Source organism: Eleutherodactylus coqui, chromosome 1 (assembly GCF_035609145.1).
Source record: "Eleutherodactylus coqui strain aEleCoq1 chromosome 1, aEleCoq1.hap1, whole genome shotgun sequence".
Classification (NCBI taxonomy): domain Eukaryota; kingdom Metazoa; phylum Chordata; class Amphibia; order Anura; family Eleutherodactylidae; genus Eleutherodactylus; species Eleutherodactylus coqui.
Genome location: NC_089837.1, coordinates 490,118,329 through 490,138,986, shown reverse-complemented (window position 1 = coordinate 490,138,986; position 20,658 = coordinate 490,118,329). Strand labels below are relative to the sequence as shown.

General features: G+C 44.2%; 1 protein-coding gene across 2 annotated transcripts; it reads left to right on the top strand.

Moving 5' to 3' along the window:
* Nucleotides 1-1,277: 1,277 nt before the first annotated feature.
* Nucleotides 1,278-17,516, top strand: BIRC2 (baculoviral IAP repeat containing 2). 2 transcript variants are annotated; one of them, XM_066586457.1, is made up of 9 exons: nucleotides 1,278-1,399; nucleotides 9,054-10,837; nucleotides 11,561-11,660; nucleotides 12,452-12,530; nucleotides 13,053-13,101; nucleotides 13,622-13,861; nucleotides 14,586-14,840; nucleotides 15,006-15,047; nucleotides 16,431-17,516. In XM_066586457.1, exons 2-9 carry the CDS (start codon nucleotides 9,973-9,975, stop codon nucleotides 16,622-16,624), a joined length of 1,824 nt encoding a protein of 607 aa, XP_066442554.1. In that variant the 5' UTR covers nucleotides 1,278-1,399; nucleotides 9,054-9,972; the 3' UTR covers nucleotides 16,625-17,516. The 2 variants fall into 2 exon arrangements, with proteins under 2 accessions (XP_066442554.1, XP_066442546.1); XM_066586449.1 differs by lacking the exon at nucleotides 1,278-1,399 and adding an exon at nucleotides 1,703-1,844.
* The last annotated feature ends 3,142 nt before the right edge of the window (nucleotides 17,517-20,658 follow it).

Sequence of the window (20,658 nt, the reverse complement as noted above, 5' to 3'; positions counted from 1 at the left end):
GTCTGTAGCTTGTTTAGGTGAATGTAGAAGGTAATGAAATATTCTCCTATCAGGCAGCAATGTTCACAGTTTCTATATACTGCACTACGGACTTTCATCCTGCTTTTACTTGTGGAGCTGGACTTTAACTTCTTGTTGGCGCATCGCAGCTGATAACAGGCGGCTGGTAGGTGAACCTCTTGCATTCCAAGGCTGGATGAACAAGATGACCAGTGTAGGTGCAGCCAATGACAGCGGTCGGCCACGATCACTGAGCGCTGTCATTGGCTGCTGCAGCTTGTTTGTAAACGGGCTCAGCATCTAAAGTGGCGTCACAGCGGAGACCGGAGCCAACGGCGGAGCATGAACGGAGGCGAGTTACATCCGGCTCTAAATACCGGAAGTGCAAACAGGGCAGCTGGGTGGAAAGTGGGCGGGCCTTATTATAGTCAGCGGGGTCCGTCCGCGCTGTTCGGTCCTATCAGACGGAGTCGTTCGGCCGCGGGGATTCCAAGTTCACTTGCGTCTTCTGAAACCCATAACGACGGCGTTATTCGAAAGCTTGTTTCTTGCAGGACATCCCGGGGTTCCTTTTGTTACCGTTTGGCGGTACATTTCACTTTTTGATTGCTTTTCATGAAAAAAAAAAAAAATTCTTGCAGACGGGGTGACAAAAAAAATGGAGAAAAAAAAAGACACAGCACAATTCTGGTGGTGTTTTTTTTCTGACAGCATTCACCGTGTGCGATAAAGAATAACCTATTTAAAATAGGCCTTTTACAGACAGGCGATAACAAATGGCAGCGGTTTATGTTCTTTAATATTTTATTTAAAGGAAGAAAAAAAAAACTAACTTTTTTTTAGTCTCCACAGGGGAATTGAACTTACAGCATGTCTGTCTGCTTACACAATACAGGGCCATACTTTCTCCAGAAGGGGACATTGTACTTTAAAAGATAATGCCTGTAAAGTCCCGGCTTATAGATCTAAATGACTCAACGGTTCAATAAGTCCGTATCAGCACGGTTAATATTGACAGCATCACAAGAACATATCCCTCCGCCTATTCAGAGGTTAGGGGAATTCCAGGCTGGAACTTCCCAACGCACATTTCCCCCTCATTATCTGAACCACAGTAAATTCTCGGTAAATGACAGGACTTCCCACACATGTCTGACGATAGCCAAAACTGAAAAACTCCGAAGTCATTTCAAAAATAAACAAAAAACAAAAAAAATATAAAAACGACGGAAATGAAAAATGTCGCCCCCCGCAGGATGCAGAATAGTCTCGTCCAACGGACGAGCCCGCGCGAGAAGCGCGGACTGTGAGGTGAGTGAGCGCGGAAGGCTCGGCGGCTCGCGGGCTGTTTGTGAAGGATTCCAGTGATGAGAGAAGGAAGAAGAAGGAATCAGCGGCGGTACGGAGATAACGTCTACCGTGTGAGGGGCGGCGGGACACCAGCAGGGCGACAAGAACACCTCAAAAGATGGCGGCTGCAGTAGAAGTGACTGCGTGTTGGTCGTGGGGGAGGGGCGGTTCTAGCCCGGCCGTTGGTGCTGTTCGCGGTATAGAGCATTATAAAGAGGAATCTAGCAGCACCCCATGTATGATATGATATATATTATAGGACCGCCCCTTGGGGGGGGTGGCTACAGCCAGGATGTATGATATGATAAATGTAGGGTCGCACCTTGGGGGGGGGGGGTGGGTGGAGCCAGGATGTCTGATAGGACCGCCCCTTGACGGTTTGGAGACGTACTATATAACGTCTGCAGTTTCTTGTACTTACCTCTACGTGTCATGCTCGGTACTGACGTGTTACTAGGGAGCGGGAGAGGGCGCAGCTGGCCGAGGTCTATGGGGTAAGTGTGCAGCTGGAGGACTGCCAGCACTGCCTGGAACTGCTCACCTCCTATACTACGTGATATCTGCACTGCATGATATATATATATATATATATATATATATATATAATACACACACACACACAGAACCAGGACACTGCTGCACTGAATACAGGACAGATGCCCCCCTGTATCCTCAGCTGGATTTATAATCCACCAGTAAGCCTGCAGTAACCATTGACAACATCTACTTAAAGGGACATACCCCTATTTTTTTCATTCTGTATGTAACTATCCTATATATATATATATATATACATACAGAACCAGGATGCTGCAAGACAGAATACAGAACAGATGTTCCCCTACAATTGCCATGACTGGATATGCTAGTGGTTGAACTTCCCAACCACCAGCACATTTGAAGTAGCCATTGACAACCACCTACTTAAAGGGACACTCCACACACTTTTTTTCTTCATTCATTATATAACTATTCCACTACACACACATAGGACCAGGACAGATGTTCCCCTGCAATTGCTGTGGCCATATATGCCTTAGCTGGACTTGTCAGCCACTAACCAGCCTGCAGTAGCCATTGATAACCATCTACTTGAAGGGACACTCCACTTTTTTTTTTTTTTCATCCATTATGATTATCTATCTATCTATCTATCTATCTATCTATCTATCTATCTATCTCATACATGACAGATGTTCTCCTGCAATTGCCATAGCCAGATATACCTATCCTTATTTGGACTCGTCAGCCACCAGCAAGTCTGTAGTAGCCATTGACAATCACCTACTTAAAGGGACACCCCACTATTTTCCCCTCATTATATAACTAACCCATGTGGTGTGACCTTGGTTAGTTATTCCCTTCTATAAGAAGCTCCCAGCCTCTTTCTCCTCAGATGGTCATGTGATCTCAGTTCTGACCAGCTCAGATCTATTTGGGTTTATGCCGTCCCAAACTAGTCAGTTTCTTTGTCTGTGTGATGCTCTTACTTGGACGTTACCACAGAAACTGTCTAGAGGGGGACCATCACTCCTATCACCATTACTGATGATGTTCACACAGTTATAATAGAGGAGATCACAGCTCCTCCTCCTGTCTGTAGCTGATTTAGGTAAATCTAGAATACAGTTGGTGCTGGCTGTAGCTGCTCCTGTAATAATGTGCTGATGCATCATTACAGGACAGTGAAAGCAACATGAAGATGGTGCCTGAGAAGTATCACACAGGAGGCTGCACTGCATGGAAGTGACTACAATACACATAGATGTCCAGTGTGTGATGGACAATCAAATGAGGGGGGCAGCTTTGGAAAAAAAATGTATTTTTGCTGGAGCAGCCTTTTAAATCTTCATTTGCCAAGCTGTATATATGTTATAGTCCTGCTTAAAGGGGTATTCTAGGACCCTCTTAAATGTTAATGATAATTGACTGATTATCAATAGATGGTTAGCAGGGACCCGCTGCCCGCCAGTCAGCTAATTCCTAGTGGTGCTGTCACTATGATCAGTGGAGGAAGCAGAAAGCGCTGACCATAGTGCAGTGGCCCAAGTGGGTATTGCAGGTGCAGCTCCTGTTGAATTCCATGCAGTACCAACCTGGGCCACTGTGCTATGGTCAGTGCTTTCTGCTGACTACAGCAACAGCGGCACGTCCATCAGACCCCTGACAATAATCTATTAGCACAACTTTAAAAATGTGCTGGAATACCCCTTTAAATACAGTGTGCCATATGGATACATTTGCAGACCATAGGGAAGACTTGTGACTCTTTGACGCCCGTAGCAACCAATATGACCTCAGCTTTCATTTCATATTCTGTGTAAAAACAAAAAAAAAATGAAATCTCTGACTGGTTGTTATGGGCAACACTTCAATAACTTTTTTATTTTAGCGTTCTATTTTTAAAATCAAAATAACCTATTTTTAATTTAAAGGGAATCTGTTGGGTCAGACATATGCCGTCCAATCGGCAGACTTGTTATAGAGCAGGAGGAGCTGAGCAGCATATTGTCTTATGGGGAAAGATTCCGTACTTGTCCTCTATTCATTTATACCTCTGTACCTCCTGAGCTGAGCAGTCCAATGGGCGGTCCTATGAATGATTGACAGCCTTTCCTGTATGTACAGCCATAGATAGCTGTCAATCACTGATAGGGACCGCCCACTGGACTCCACGGCTCAGCTGGTACAGAGATACAGTGCTTTTATTTGAGCTCCCGACTTCTAGGCCTATACAGGCTGGTGTAGGAGGCGGGACTTATGGCTACCACACTGCTGAAGGGCAGGACTTCCTCTCCTAATCAGTACCACTGTTGGCCACCTCCACTCCCCTTCGGCCCTAGGACCCTTCCTTGTGAGCAATAATTCAACAGACCTATGAAGCCAGCCTCCTTCAGCAGCATTGGAAGAGCCCCCAGAGAAGGTCTATAGCAGTCTTCAAGGGATTGCTAATCTTCTGCCCTGGACCAGATAGGCTCTGTTTATAGGGGTCTTCTGCCCCCCACCGTAGCCCCCAGCCTTCGATAGCCACTCAGAGCGTGCCTGAGTATTTCATCTTGTGTGACTAGCTTCTCCTCAGCCCCTGATGTCCCCAGGGTATAATGGACCTCATAGTGCCTCCATATCAGTTTTGAGGTTACTACCCTAGCCATGGATTGTCCAGCACCATGGACAGCATGGGTCTCTAGGTTAACGGCATTACCGCCCCTCCCTTCTGTAGCACATCTCAGATATGGTGAACCTGTTCAGTTGGGACCCTCCATTAAGGCCCACCAAGCTCCGAATTGAAGTGGGCGCTCTCTTCCCTCTGACGATATCGCACCATTCACGATGGCCAATCTCATGCCTTGTAGGTTTCGCAGTTCATGCTCAAATCTGGTGGTCCAGCCAGTTCTAGGTAGGACAAACCTGGAAATATCCAACATCCTCATGACTAAGAGGGAGGAACAATTATTGTAGGTGCTCTGCTACACTGCCACGCTACAAGTACACGTTGCCCTCGCTGTGTAGGAGGAGTAACTGTACAATGAGTCTGTGTGATAGGATGACAAATGTGAAGCTCACCTTGTTACTCCCTTCCATAAGACAAGTAATGTAGTTCTGTGGGTCTTTGTAACTGACCTGACTACACGGTCATAGCAAGCTCACTCACTACCTGCATTCACAGGAGGAGTAATTGTATTGTGGCAAGACTTTGTATCACTCATGACTGTGCAATTATAGAAAGTCCTCTGCCTCGTTGCTCCCCTCCCATAGGCAGAATACTTGTAGTACCGCAACATTCTATCATTAGTACTCACTTATGTTAAACATCACTTGCTTCATCACCCATGTCTATAGCAGGAGCACTTATATTATTAAACTCTGTATCTCTCATGACTGTGATTATGATGAGCATTGTCCACCTCATTTCCCTCTTCCTTATGCCGACTGCACACGAACGTAATTCGGTGCGTGCCGCCTGCATGTGACAGTCACACAGGCAGGCAGCTAGCTTGCTATACACTATCTTGGAATGAATGTGCGCGTAATATGCGCCAAGATTAAACAAGCTGTGATCTTTATTGCGCGTACATTTCGCGCAATTCGTGTGATCGGCAGCACGGTGAGTCTATGGCAGATTGACGCGGAATATGCTGGACTAACACGGTTGTGTGGAGGAGCCCTTAGGAAGAGTAACTGTAGCTTCAAGAATGACCAAGTGGTCTTGGGGCGTATCCAGCTCCCTCATTATTCGTTCACTTGGGCGCAGTCCTTGTGTTATGGCCATGATTGTGAAGGCAGCTATCCAGTCTCTGTATTTTCACTGTCTAAGGGTCTCTTCACATGTCAGTATTTTGTGAGCCAAAACCAGGAGCGTGCCCAATATACGGAACAAATGCAAGTCCTTCATTATACGTTCTCTCTGTACGTCCCACTCCTGGTTTTGGCTCACAAACTGCTGACCTGTACAATGTATTCCGGCTAGACTCTGCATTTCAGGCAGTGCATGGAACTGTAAGTTGGCCTCATTGCCCCCTCCACCGGAGGAAGAAATGCCTTACTGTATCACAGTGCTTCATCCGGCTGCCTCCTTTCCACCAATCTTTCTCGGCATTAGGGCTCCCACACACTTGCGTTTTTTTGTTAACACGATTGTCAATGGGACTTTCTAGTGTTAAAAACGCAACGCACCGAAAACGCAATTGCATTGCGTTTTTAACATTAGAAAGTCCCATTGACAATCACGTTAACAAAAAACGCAAGTGTGTGGGAGCCCTGAGTCGTCTTTCACACGAGCGCATATCGGCTATCTGTTTTCTCAGCCGGCTGATATACGCTACGTTTTTAGTAAAAAATCTGGTGAACGGGCGCACAAATCAAACGTTTGTGCGCCCGTTCATGTGGTCTGGTGAGGCCTCACCAGGCCATCTCCCATTTCCCCTGCCTCCCCATTGCAGGTACACCTCTCTTCCTCCCCGCTCGTTCTGTGTAAGTGCCGATCCACTCCGCCTCCTTCCATTGATGGCTATGGACAAGGGGCGGGGAGAGGGCGGGAGCTTAGCTCTGTTCCTTGTCAATAGCATCAACTGGAGGAGGTGTGGCGGACCGGCGCTTGGCTCTGCCCCGTCCCGCCCCCTCCCATTGCACAGAACGAGCAAGGAGGAAGAGAGGTGAGCCTGTGATGGGGAGGGAGGGATGGGGATTGGAATCCAATGCATCAGATCAGATCACAGCACATACGAAAACGTCCGGCTGATATGTGCTCGTTGGAAAGAAGCCCTTGGCCTCATGTCCACGGGGAAAATCAGGCCCGCTCCGGATTCTCCATGGAGAATCCGTAGCGGGTCCCTCCTGCCCCGCGGACATGAGCGCTGAAAATAAGAATAAATAAGAATAAACTTACCTCCCGCCCTCTCTGGATCCTTCCTTCGCTGCGGCGTCATCTTCTCCGCGTCGCGGCCGGATCTTCTTTCTTCGGCCCGGCGGATGCGCAGGATGACGTCGGTGACGTGCCCGTGCATGCGCCGGCCCGAAGAAAAAAGATCCGGCCGCGACGGAGAGAAGATGGCGCCGTGGCGAAGAGAAGAAACGGAGCAGGTGAGTAAATTCCGATTTGTCTCCCGCGGATCCGGACGGCTTCCATAGGCTTCAGTAGAAGCCCGCGGGAGACCCGCACGAAAATGGAGCATGGTCCAGATTTTTTCATGCTCCATTTTTTTAAAAATCACTTTTATTGACCATCCGCGGGTATTTATCTACCCGCGGGTGGTCAATGCATCCCTATGGGATGCGGATCCGCGGGCAGGAGAAGAGTTAAAATCTGCTGCGGATTTTAATTCTTCTTTTGCCCGTGGACATGAGCCCTTAGTCCAATATGATTGTGGCTTGCTGTCTTTTGCCAGTAGCAAACCGGAGCACGCATAGTACTACTTTCCTCTCTTGCCTTTCTCGCCTGTTCTTCAGCCCTTTTGCGAGTCCAGTGCATCTCTTCCCTCAGCTTCTACTGAACTCCATTGTCCTCGGCAAGCATGGCTCTGACACAAATGGATATCTGCTCTGGAATTTAAATCCATAGCCTGTCAATAAGCTGCAGCGGATTTGCAGGGCACATTCCATCCCTTTAAAATGAAGGGGTGAATTCCGCACCACAATCTGGATTTTGCACTGCTGACCTTTTGCAGCACGTTCCGCCCTGTCGTGTAAATCCCTTGTTTGTTCTGTGGGAGGTGCTGCATTTAGAGTTTCTTTTCCAGACTAAACTATTGATTTATCTTCAGGATGGGTCCTCAATAGTGTATCGGTGGGGGTCCACCTCTAGATCCCCGATGGGTAATTGAAAAGGCCACAGCACTCAGGTGTGTGCCATAGCTGCTTCTCAGGCATGTGCTGTCTTATTCATCGGTCACTTGGATGGACCTGAGAGCTGCTCAGTCTCATTCAAGTGAGTTGGAGTGAGCTGCAATATCAGGCAGAGCTGCTATACAATGTACGCTACTGTGCGTGGTGTGCACTAAAGTGAGTGGCGCTTACCTAAGCACTGCTGTAGCTTCAGTCAGCTGATTCCAAGCAGCGAACTCCTGCCAATCAACTATTGATGACCAATTCTGAGGATAAATCATCAGTCGTAAAGTCCTGGTAAATGACTTAAAGGGCCAATCCGGCAAGAACACACTTTTACTTGATTGCCTGTCACACTCTAGAGGCCTCCTCTGTGTATTGCAGTCACTTCCATGTAGTGCAGCCTCCTGTCTGATGCTTGTCAGGCACCATCTGGAGTGTGAGATATTTTGCTTTCACATCTATCCTATGATGCATTGGAAGAGGCTATACCACCCCTGCCTGCTGAGGGAACAGGTTCATTATTGCCTTCTATATTCACCTAAATACGCTACAAGCGTAGGAGGATGAGATGTGGTCTCCACTGCTGTGCGATCATTAGTAACTTCCCCCTGTAGGAAGTTTCTGGTTGGGATCGTGTAATGGCATAACACAACCTGAGAATTTGACTAGTTTCAGACATAACCTCAAGCAGCTCTGGGCTGCTAAGAGTTGAGATCACGTGACTATCTGAGGGAGAAGAGGCGGGAAGATAGACAGGATGTAACTAATCAAGGTAACACTAGTGCACTTATATATACTGGGCCTCGTGTGGCGCAGAGTGTAAGCTCTCGCCAAGACCTGAAGGTTGCAAGTTCAGTGTAGCCGGCTCAAGGTTGACTCAGCCTTCCATCCTTCAGAGGTCGGTAAAATGAGAACCCAGTTCAGTGGGGGGTAATAAGTAATAATTACCTGAAAAGCGCTGCGGAATAAGTTGGCGCTATACAAATACCAAGTTTATTTACTGCGGTTCCGCCTTCCTGTTTCCTTCAGGTGGAGGTTCCAATGTGGGTGTGAAGCCGGCCGTAGTCTATGCTTTCCTGTTGTATTCATTACAGCTGCCTTAAAGCCCACACACCATGGTGGCCAACGGGAAGAGGGTTTGTTTTTTTTAATAGCTGGATTTTGGGGGTTTTTTTGTTCTTTTTGCTCTCCAGTTTTAGCTTCAGCCTTTTTTTTTTTTTTTATTTAATTTTTTATTAACCCCTCTTCCCTGGAAACCATAGACCATGAACACGATTGTAAGACCACCCAACCTATTTCAAAGGTGTTTGGAAGGAAAAAGTATTTGTTTTGTGTGAAATATTTTTTTCTCAAACTATACTTTTTTTTCTCTCTTGCAGAATGTAAAGACCTACAGATGAACTTCTGTTGACCAGCTTTACCATTTATTTTACGTTGTCAGAACAAATCTTATCATGCAGGGCTAAAGGCCTAACAAAGGAGGGGAAGTCTATCTCCGGGAGGCAGTTGTGCGCATTAATCCATGGCTGGCCGTTTATTAGTTATGGCTCTTTTACACTTTAAGAAATCTAGTACTGCAAAATTCACAAGTTATCTTCCACCATAAGCGGTTTCCATCTTTTTTAGCTGGTTTTACTTTCTGAAAGCTTTTAAAATGCGCTCGCTAACTGCATGACTGAGCTGCATCACCATATGTGCCATCATAGGAAAGGTTTTATAGTTAGGATGGCTTTGGTGTAAGAAGGAGAGCATGCTCTGTAGAGAAATGTAAGGCCAGATACACACGGCCATACGCAAGTTTATGTGTATTGTTCCGGGAATGGGTGATTCGTATGTTACTGTACCTCTTGTGTGTACAAAAAAAACCGCCCGCCATACTCGCCCACTGAAATGGCCAGTTAGCGTAGGGAGGTCAATATTTGCTTTTGCTGCCCAAATGCACAGGAAAATAGAGCAAGCTGCGTATTTTTTATTTTTTTTGCGAGACAAATGCTCCCGCAAAATATACGCATGTAAACGAACCCGTTGAAATCTATGGGTTCTATTCTTTGCATATTGCGCATGCAAATATGCTCATGTGACTCCAATTTTAGGAATGGCTTCGATTCTAATTATAGAGTTAATGGGGGGAAAAAAAATCTAAATTTCAGTTTTTAAGTAATAGCTTGTACCGTTTCCATGGCAGATAAACTGAAAACCTAGCGGGAACCAGCTAAAGCTGTCAGCTTATATGCCTGCGTACATAACTGCCTCCCGGAGAGACTTCCCCAACCTTTCTTTTCCTTTTCTTATAATACAATGCAAGATTTAAACAATAGCCAATTTTTGGCAAACCTGCTAAAATCTACCCCAAGCATGAAGAATACGATTACAATGAATCTTTCATGTGAACTGTACCGAATTTCGACTTTCTGCAAATTTCCCCTAAATGCTCCTATATCGGAACGCAGTCTCGCTAAAGCCGGATTTTATTACATCGGCACGGATGACAAGGTAAAATGCTTCAATTGTGGCCTGATGCTGGACAACTGGAAGAAAGGAGACAATGCGATTGAAAAGCACAAAATGCTGTATCCAAGCTGTAGCTTTATCCAGAACGTATCTTCGCTGAATCTCGGAGGATCTATACATTCTGCCTTTTCTCCCCCTACTGCTTTTTCCCCTCCTAATCAGACACATTCTGCCTCTAGTGAAGAAGAAACCGGCTTCTTCAGTGCGTCTTTCACAAGCGTTCCTAGTGATGCTGTTTCGTCAAGGGCAGTTGAAGACCTTTCTCATCAAAGGGGCAATGACAGTAACTCCTATATGTACACAGAGGAGGCTAGATTGAGCACCTATACAAATTGGCCTCTAACGTTTCTGGCTCCTTCCGAGCTCGCTAAAGCTGGATTTTACTATGTGGGTCCTGGAGATAAAGTAGCTTGTTTTGCCTGTGATGGAAAATTAAACAACTGGGAACCCAAAGACAATGCCATGTCTGAGCACCGGAGGCATTTTCCAAATTGTCAGTTTGTGAGCAGCAGCGCAAGACCCTCCTTGAGGTGCAGTGTTTCCAATGTCAGCATGCAGACCACCTCGTCAAGACTTAAAACCTTCGTAAACTGGCCTGCTAGAATCCCAGTGACACCGAAAAAATTGGCAGAAGCCGGCTTTTACTATGTTGGTACGTATTGTGACGTGTTAAAGGAGTCTTCTGGGACTAACCTAGTGATCTATCCTTGGGCTAGGTCATCAGCAGTTGATCGGTGGTGGTCTGCCACTTTTGATCCCTATCAATCACCTGATTTAAGTGCCAGCAGTGCTCGGGTGAGCGCCATGCCCACTTCAGTCCATACCAGGCACAGTGCCATACATTTTATAGCTGTTGTGCCACATATATAGACAGTGATGTCATATGGCTGAGAAGAGGCTGTAGTGCTTATCTGGGTGCCGTGGCCTTTCAGTCAACTGATCATTAGGGAGTACAAACAGCAGAATCTAACTGATTAACTATTAATGACCTATCCTGAAGGTGGGATACTGATACCGTGTTCCCCCGAAAATAAAGCAGTGGTTGCACAAGCACACTAACTCTCTATTCACTTTCAATGGGACCCTATGATCCTATTTGCCTTTTAATTAAAATCCCCAAGACCTTTCCCATTTAGTGTGTAATGGTGACATGTGTTTCCTCCGTCCATGTGTAGAACCTTACATTTATCACTGTTTAACCTAATTTGCCACTTTTCCATCTCCAACATATCCAGATCCTCTTGTAACCCCATTCTGTCCTCCCTTGTGTTAATTACTTTACATAATATTTGTAGAGGATCCAAAACTGACATTTTACTGCACAATCCTTCTACCAGGTCGTTAATAAATAAAAATATTTGTTTTAACTCCATAGGCCGGAATGATGATGTGAAGTGCTTTTGTTGTGATGGTGGTTTGAGGTGCTGGGAATCTGGAGACGATCCATGGGTTGAGCATGCAAAGTGGTTTCCCAGGTATGCCTTTCATCATTCTTTATTAAAAATAAATGGGCAAAATTACAATTTACATTCTTCTTCGTAAGTTAAATGGCGATTCCCATCTGATCTACAAACATGGTTAAGCTAAGAGTACAGGGCTGCTCTCCTCGGTCACCCATGTCTGGGATTACAGAAGTAGTCCAACATGCTGTTTCCTTAACTCCCATAGATGTGAATGCAAGTTACAGAAACGGTGTAGCGCGGTGAGCTATGCTTTCATTTTGCATCTCATGATGAATAAATCTAATGTCTTGTTGTTCTGTGCTGTTTACACAACTTGCAATCCCATCTATGCTCAAAGTTTACAACGGCAAGTTCAGACATTTTTGTGAACTGAGGCCAGAGATGGTGAGATGAGTTGGAAGGGACTGTTCACCATGGGAAGGGACTACCCCTTCTACTGCTACACCATCAGACATCTAGCCTGTGGGTACGGCATAATGTCTGAGATGGGAATACAGCTTTAAACAACATGTGTTGTGTCTCTGAGAACCCGTAGTGTGGACCCCTCACTGGAAGCTGCAGTATGTTATATAAACAAGCCCTAAGGAGCATTTTAGATGCGGCGGTCAGGAAGTGGATAAACCATTTAAAAAAAGTGGAGCCTTGATTAAATGTGCAGTTAAAGATGCTCAATAATTTGCTACTAATGAGGCTGTCCACATAATTACTTATTACCAGTTTGAAGGTGCATGATGTGATTATATTTTTGCTGTACTACAATAATCTTAACACTTTTTTTTTTCCTCTCCGTCTTCCCCTTCCAGATGTGAATACTTGCTGCACGTGAAAGGTCAGACTTTTGTCACGGATATTCAGGACCGCTATCCGCATCTTCTAGATCAGGTACAGTTGAGATGACATTAAACCAAAGCACATTTCCATTTTTTCCCTAAAAAAATCAGACTCCCATTATGTCCTCAAAACTGGAATCCACGTTGCAAACTGACATGAATTTGGCTGTATTGTACTGCTAAATAGCAGTGATCACTGGGTACAGGAGTATTGTCTGTACTCCAACCTTACTGTGGGTGATTACGTCCCAGGGTCTGATGTAAAGATCCACTTGGTGTACGCGCCAAGACTTGTGTTTCTTATGATCATCTACTTTCTGATGACTAAGCCTTTCATGTTAATAACCCATCTATGGTTGGTTTCACACACGGGGTTTTGTGGCCATTCATGCTGCAGGTTTTGTTTTTCAACACATGCCAGACATGGATCCAGCTGGAAGTCCTTACTTTAGATTTCCCATCTCTTTTGAATCAACTCCTGTCTTTGGCTCAAAAAACTGCCACAATAACCGGTGTGTAAAACAACCCTAAAGTCACTTTTATACACTTATTTTATTTCATTTTTCTCCTCTAGCTGTTATCCTCATCAGAGACGCAAAACAATGAAGCTCAATATCCACCGAGTAAGTATATGTTCAGCGTCTATCCAAATATTTGAACAAACTGCTCCGGGCTTACTTAGAAACATTTGTGTGCAGAATGACAAGACTTGGGTGTAGTGCGTGTTATTATTGTGTCGTAGGCTGGCATATTTCAGTGTATTTCCACCGGTGGCATTCATGTGAGAATAACTTCAATGCATAACTCTGGTGTATCTATTGTATAGATGTAAACAAAGCACTACTTATATACTTGTGCAACCTGTTTTACCTCAAGCCTGCTACAGAATGCGGTCATTCCTGTTACGTGTTTTTTTTTCCTTGTAAATTCTTGTGTTCATGGTTGGTCTAATAAAAATATCTACTCTATTTACACATATGAAGACACTCTCCACCCCCCCCCCCCCATGGGAAAAATTTCTTAGGAGCATAGCCTCACAGACTATAATGACTATAATGTATATGTAATACATGAACAGTGCACAAACGGAAAGTACGAGCTTGTTGATTGGCCCTTAATGTAGTATTTTTGTTCTTTCCCCAGTTATTCGGTTGGGTAATGACAACAACCAGGAAGATGAGGTTTACATGAACACTATTCTGGTCCAAAATGTACTACAGATGGGATTTAATCGAAGACTAGTAAAGGAAACTGTAACGAGCAAAATATTGACATCGGGGGAAAATTATAAGGAAACTGAAGATCTGATAAATGACTTATTATGTGCTCAGAAAGAACAGACTGAAGAGGAGCGAGACCGGCAGATGGAGCAGAGTTCATCAGGTAATGGTCACTAATCAGAATGCGCCTTTAGCTGGATTCTCACGAGCGTTTTATCGCGGCAAAATTGCTGCGATAAAACGCTGGCCGAAAATTGCAACCATGTGGTGCATTGGATTTCAATGCGTCTGTTTATATGGTCGAGTTTTTTTTAGTTTTTTTTCTTTTTCGGTGTGTAAAAACGTCCGCCTGAAAAGATGGGTCCCGACCGTACGCGTTGTCTTTTGCTGGAATATGCCGGCCATTCCTATAGACTCCTATGGGAGCCTATGAGATCTATTTGAAAACGGAAGGTGGAGGGTGTTTAACAGCGGCTCGTGGTGTTAAAGTCCTTCCCCTTGCCAGCAGCTCCCATAGGCTGGGGAGGGATTAGCTCTGCTAAGCTCTCGCCCTCCCCCTTTGCTAGCAGGCGACAAGGGGCGGAGAGGGGAAGGGAATTTAGCAGAGCTGAACTCTCTCCTCCGCCTGACGTCTGAATGGGCTTAAAAACGGGAGATGCAGCTGTGACTTGATTGCGGCTGCCTCGCATTCATGCATTTTGTTTGTTTGGGGGGGTCGGGGGGGGGGGGGGGTTGGCCATGATCTGGGCGGCCGAAAATTGCAGCGGCCATGTAAAGGGACCCTTAAGGCTAGATCTTTGTGGTTTGTCAATTGGGATATGATTGGAAATACTTTTGTTGCAGAACAACTTTAACATTGTCATTTACATTTTTTAAATTCTTTTTAGATGAGATCACGTTAATCAGAAAAAGTCGACTTGCCTTGTCCCAACGCATGACAAATTGCCTTCCGATTATAGATGACTTGCTCGCCTCCGAAGTCCTTTCCTCTACTGAATACGAAGCCATAAAGCAGAAAATGTCAGTGGCTTTACAATCTCAAGAACTGATTGAAATTGTTTTAATAAAAGGACGAAATGCAATAGAAGCTTTCAAAAAGAGTCTTCATAAGCACGATCCAGGCCTTCATAGAGAGTTATTCCGTAAGTTGAATTTGTTTTGATAAATATTAATTGAGCACTCCCTTTTTTCTTTTTTTTTTTATTTTCCGTTTTTTGAGATGTTAAATTAATGACAATTTACAGCACTTAGCCTAAAAAATTAAAATCTGTGTAATTTTTGTAACTTTGTTTTTCTTTTAATTTTAGTTGAACAGTCATTGATATGTCAAGCGTCAGATGGGTATTCAGGTAGGTAGATTGCTATTTGGTTGTCTATTTTAGAGCTGTGATCTTTTCTGATTGATATGCTAGCTGAATTTCACCAGTGCATTTACAATCGATCTCAAATTGGGCGTATTCACATGTATAAATTCAGTGTGCCTCGTTTTTGGCTGGGTGTTGTGTTTTAAATGGAACACCTTCCATTTGCCTTCATATATACGGTGTTAATGATGATGTCTAGTAGAACTAGATCTCACGGGTGCTATGACGCACTAAGTTACTGCCGTGCAGATTCTATGCAGCATAAATATGAGCGATAAAGCTCATCGTGCAGTTTAAACAACGGTCCGTTCAGTAGCAAACAGCAGCTGTGTTATCTCAATGGAGGGGCGGAGGAGGGGGGGGGGGGGCGAGGGAGCAACAGGAGAGAAATCTCCTGCATTGCCCCGCCCCCCTACTAGCCGCTCTGTCTGCAAGCCAGCTCTGTTAGCTCCCATACAGGAGCGCGGAGACACAGGGGTGAGTGTCTGGCATAGTTTGCCCGACACTCGTCCTGTGTAATAGCAGCCTAAAGGCCCATTTACACGCTAAGATAATTTTTCAAACGATTGAAAGATTTAGCAATATTTTTGCATAAGTGCTAATGGCCATTAACACTTTATCATCTTTATTTGCATGTAAATGGGCCTCCAGGAGCTGTTTGCAGAGCTCAGTGAGATTACTCACACACCAAGCTGTGCAAGCAGCTGAATTGTTCTCCTCACGACACCTGGGAGAATACAATGTTATCTCCCAGCTCCCGTGGAGAACACCGCCTGCTGTCTAATGAGAGAGACTTTCCATAGATTTTAAGTTCACCTTAAGGCCTCCTTCACACTGCAACACTATATGGATGCAAGAAAATGGCAGCGATATCGCATCAGTGGTCCGTGCAACATCGCTGCGGTTTCTCATGGCAATACCGCGATTTTTGTGGCGCTACAAAGTCTCACAACTTTGTGGCATCACTTGCGAGGATTTTCAGGGGGGCTGTGATGTGTCCAGGTGCTGGCCACAATCAGCGTAGCTTCTACCTATGTTTGCAGTCAATAGACACTCGTATGATAGCAGCCTTACATAAGGGTACACCTCTCACATGCTGACAGCGTCATGCAGCCAATTTCTATGCTGCAAAAATGTTGCTTTGTTTTCCACGAATTGCATCTGCTTTTGAACATGTAGTTTGGCAAGTTTTAAAAAAGTGGATATCGCTAGTTTTGCAATATGGTTTTTGGCTGAAAAAAATCTGCTGTACACAAGAACGCACCTTTATAATATCTGGGGGCACTAGCTCTTTAATCTTCCTAAAATTCAGCTTTTTTTTTTTTTTGGTTTACTGTTTTTGTCTAAATGCAGCATTTTATCTTCTAGATCTCCCAATGGAAGAGCAGCTGAGAAGGTTACAGGAGGAGCGGACCTGTAAAATTTGTATGGACCAAGAAGTCTCCATTGTGTTTATCCCATGTGGCCATTTGGTGGTCTGTAAGGACTGCGCACCGTCTCTCCGGAAATGCCCAATATGCAGAGGAATAATTAAAGGCACCGTTCGCACCTTCCTTTCATAAAATAACATGTGGATTTGTATCTAGCACTCTCAGACCGCTCCTGAACATGTCCTGCTGCACACATGGGAGTGCCCACTGGGTGGAGGATGTTTTTGAGTCATACCGCATGACTTCACATGTTGTTAAAGGCGCATGTGATAAATGACTCACTGTTTGTGTGCATACAGATCATCTGACTGTCACACTAAATTTACACAATAAATGTTGTCTCTTTACAAAAGCTGTTCTTAGTTAATTAGGGCATTGTGACTCATTTAAAAAAAAAAAAAAAAAAAAAAAAATTCTATTGACGGCATTAAGTAATCTATGCCAGAATTCTGGTGTAGGAAAGCTGCAGATGTTTGCACAAGTCCTGCCTAGTGAATGCCAGATTTAGTACGTTTTGCCCATTATTCTAGTCTTGGCTCAGTAATGTGGGGATTTTTCTAAACACAATTTTAGAACCAAAAGCTGCCAACGCTGATATAATCTGTTTTGTTAGTCAACGTGGCAAAGAATAGACTATTTATGTAGTAATCCAAGCATTGTGATGGAAATAATTATGCAGTATTGTACTGTTAGTATAATCCTTCCTATTCAACTATGCCTTATTTACTATATGCTAGACTTCCTCATGAAGGACAATACAAAGCATGTGTGTAACTTTACCATCCCTATAAAACTGCAGTGATCCCATGGTATTACAGTAATAGTAGCCAGTGATATCAGGTTATACATCGGACACACCATGGGGCATACAGACAGCTTTCCAGTGGTTCTTTATAAAGCTATGAAAGAAAGCAAAAATTTCTTTTTAGATGAATGGGCCTCTGCAACTGCACAGGTTGCATACCTGATCTATCCACCCCCTTTATGATATCTGTGCATGTTTTTAAAAAGTATCTAAAATTCATTATTTTGTGTGTGTGTTTTGTTTTTGTTTTTTTTGGTTTTTTTTCTCCTTTAAGACTTCTTGCATTATATCAAAGCTTCCCTATACATTGGTCCCAAGCCTGGATAAATGTGGAGGGTTAGGGAAAGACCTGGCGACCTACCCTGTAAAAGCTTCGCCTTGGAAACCCTATGGTATCTGATGGCTCTGCAGGGCAAAGTATTCTATAAAAGCAACTGGGGCAGAGCAAGATCGGAGTGCAAGTAGTTGGGGTGTTCCTCATGACACAATTGGGGGAAAGCTCTCGGAAGCCCAGCTGCTGATGCACCTCATGATGAAAGGAAAGAACTGCACTGCACCAAAGTTCACATTCTAGCTAGAGGGAATGTGTGTGGCATGAGTCTAGGGAAATTGGACATTGTGAAACATGAAATATCAAGACTTAACATTGATATTCTTGGAATTAGTGAATTGCACTGGACACGTAATGAATATTTTCAGTCTGATGCCTTCACAATGCACTACGTCGAACACAAGGATATCAAGAGGAACGGAGTAGCCTTGATTACAAACAAGCAAACCTCAAAGGCAGTAGAAAGTTTGGTAAGCCAGTGAACATCTCAATCTTACAGGTCTATGCCCCAATGACTGATGCTGATAAGGAAGCCAGGGAAGTCTTTTATGCTGACATCCAGAAAACTAAATGAAGTGCCAAAAAAGGACATTATTAAAATATGGGTGACTTCAATTCCAAAGTCTGCAGTCAGCTAGAAGCAACCATCACAGGAAAGTTTGGGTTTGGTGAAAGAAATGAAGCCGGTGATCGCTTGGTACAGTTCTGCTAAGAAAATCTGCTCAGGATAACAAACACATGGTTTATGCAACCCAAACGCCAACTGTACACACGGACATCTCCCAATGGCCTCCATCGAAATCAGATTGATTACATCCTGCGTAATCACTGTTGGCAAAGTTTAGTCATTGCCAGAAAATCCTTTCCTGGCACTGACTGCGACACTGATCATGACCTTCTTGCTGCTAAGATCCGATGCCGTAGCATTAAGAAAGGCGCTCCAGTGAGAAAACTTAACACCTCTAATGTAGTGGATATACCTAACATCTATACTTCAGTGACAGTGGACATATACTTTCATATACCTGTATAGGACATTCTCACTCATATATCCTTAACATACTATACATTCTTTATTTTCTATATACCTATGAAAGTATTTTTCCATCCCTTGTTTACTTACACATATCTTTGTAGACCCACTTCCTTATACAAGAATACACAGTGAAACTCTGTTTCCCAATTCCTAGCAGACTTTAGCAGAAGCAAGCCAGACACACGAAACCAGTCTTACCCTCACCACGTTTAGCAAACGCACTAATAAGCATAAGCAGTTTACGGGAAACATATGCAAATAATCCCAAAGTTGTACACTAATAAGGTAGCCAACAGGTTTAAACAGCATGACACATCAGCAAAGCATAATATACAGTCCATGGTTATGGAAACAGCCAGTAAGCATTTTACCTATAAGAAGCAGGAAAAAATGACACTATCGGTTGTCCGAGCAAACCCTCAGAATAGCCAATAAAAGAGCAGGAAAGGCGGCCGGCAACAAAAGGGAAGTTTGGCAACTAAATGCCGATTTTCAGCAAGTGGCAAGGAAAGATAAGGAAATGAACTAGAATGAGCATTGTAAACAACTCAGCAGAAGCCATGGAAGGCCATACGCAAGGCCTATTCTCACAGGTCAAGATGGCCCAAAAAGCTTTCTTGGCACGCAACAGCACAATCCAAGATAAAAATGGGAAGGAACTGAATAACAGAGTATCCAGGATAGGTGAAGAGAATGCTCAGAGGAACTATATGCCTGCATTCACATACCTGGACCATTGCATGAGGGGGAGCCTGTGGACTTGGAGCTTCCATTATGGAGTCAGAAATGGTTATGGCAATGAAACAACTAGCCAAAACTAAAGCACCAGGCATAGATAACATACCGGCAGAGCTATTGCTGCTAGTACCAGTGAGAACCATCACAGCTCTGTGCCAGGCAGTATGGGCATCCACACAATGGGCACAGGACTGAAAAAGATCTGTCTTCATTTCTCTGCCAAAGAAAGGCGACTCCCAGAATTGCCCCAACTACCGAACAATAGCCCTCATTCCGCAGTCAAGGAAGATCCTTCTCAAAATTATACAGAAAAGACTGAGATCAGTGGTCAAGGCGGCACTCCCTGATGTGCAGGCAGGATTCCGTCGAGGACGCGGCACCCATGACCATATTGCAAACCTGCGATGGACCATGGAAAAAGCTTAAGAATACCAAAAGAATATCTACATGTGCTTCGACTTTATTAAGGCCTTTGACTGCATCGACAATGACAAGCTATGGCAGGCTTTACAAGAGCTGGGCTTATCGGCACAACTAGTCAACTGATAAAAACACTTTATACCAATCAAGAAACCACTGTGAGAACACAGTATGGGGACACAGATTGGTTTGGGATCGGCAAAGGTGTCTCAACAGTGCTGCATCTTATCGCCGTCCTGTTTAACCTCTATGCGGAAGTGATCATGTGGAAAATGGACAAATTGGAAATCGAGGTAAAAATACGTGGCAGAAACATCAACAATCTCCGTTATGCGGATGACACAACTCTGCTTGCAGAAACAGAAGCAGGTCTGAAGATGCTGATATACAAGATTAAAACCGGAAGTGAAAAAATGGCCTGCTACCTGAATTTAAAGAAGACAAAAATTATGATAACTGCAAAAAATGACCAAATTAAAATCTACAATGAGGATGTAGAATGCGTGCGAGACTTCATCTTTCCAGCTTTAAAAATTGACCAGGCTGGAAAATCTGCCAGAGATAAAACAGGATAGCATTGGGGCAAAGCGCGATGCTAAACATGGACAATATCTGGAAAAGTAAGGATATTGGCATCATAACTAAACGTAGGATAGTGCAAACCAGTTTTCCCGATAGGCAGGTATGGATATCAAAGCTGGACTACAAAATAAGCTGATAGGCAGATTGATGCGTTTTGAGCTGCTGCTTATATCCTGGACAGTAAGAGTAACAAACAGAAAAGTCCTGAATCGTGTAAGACCTGATATATCACTGGAGGGGAAGATGACCGAACT

Excerpts from the sequence above, each read along its gene's own strand:
- BIRC2 (XM_066586457.1), top strand. The coding sequence starts at position 9,973 with ATGCAAGATTTAAACAATAGCCAATTTTTGGCAAACCTGCTAAAATCT. Across the intron at positions 12,531-13,052 it reads ATCCGCATCTTCTAGATCAG|CTGTTATCCTCATCAGAGAC; the intron begins GTACAGTTGAGA and ends TTTCTCCTCTAG. Across the intron at positions 15,048-16,430 it reads AGCGTCAGATGGGTATTCAG|ATCTCCCAATGGAAGAGCAG; the intron begins GTAGGTAGATTG and ends TTTATCTTCTAG.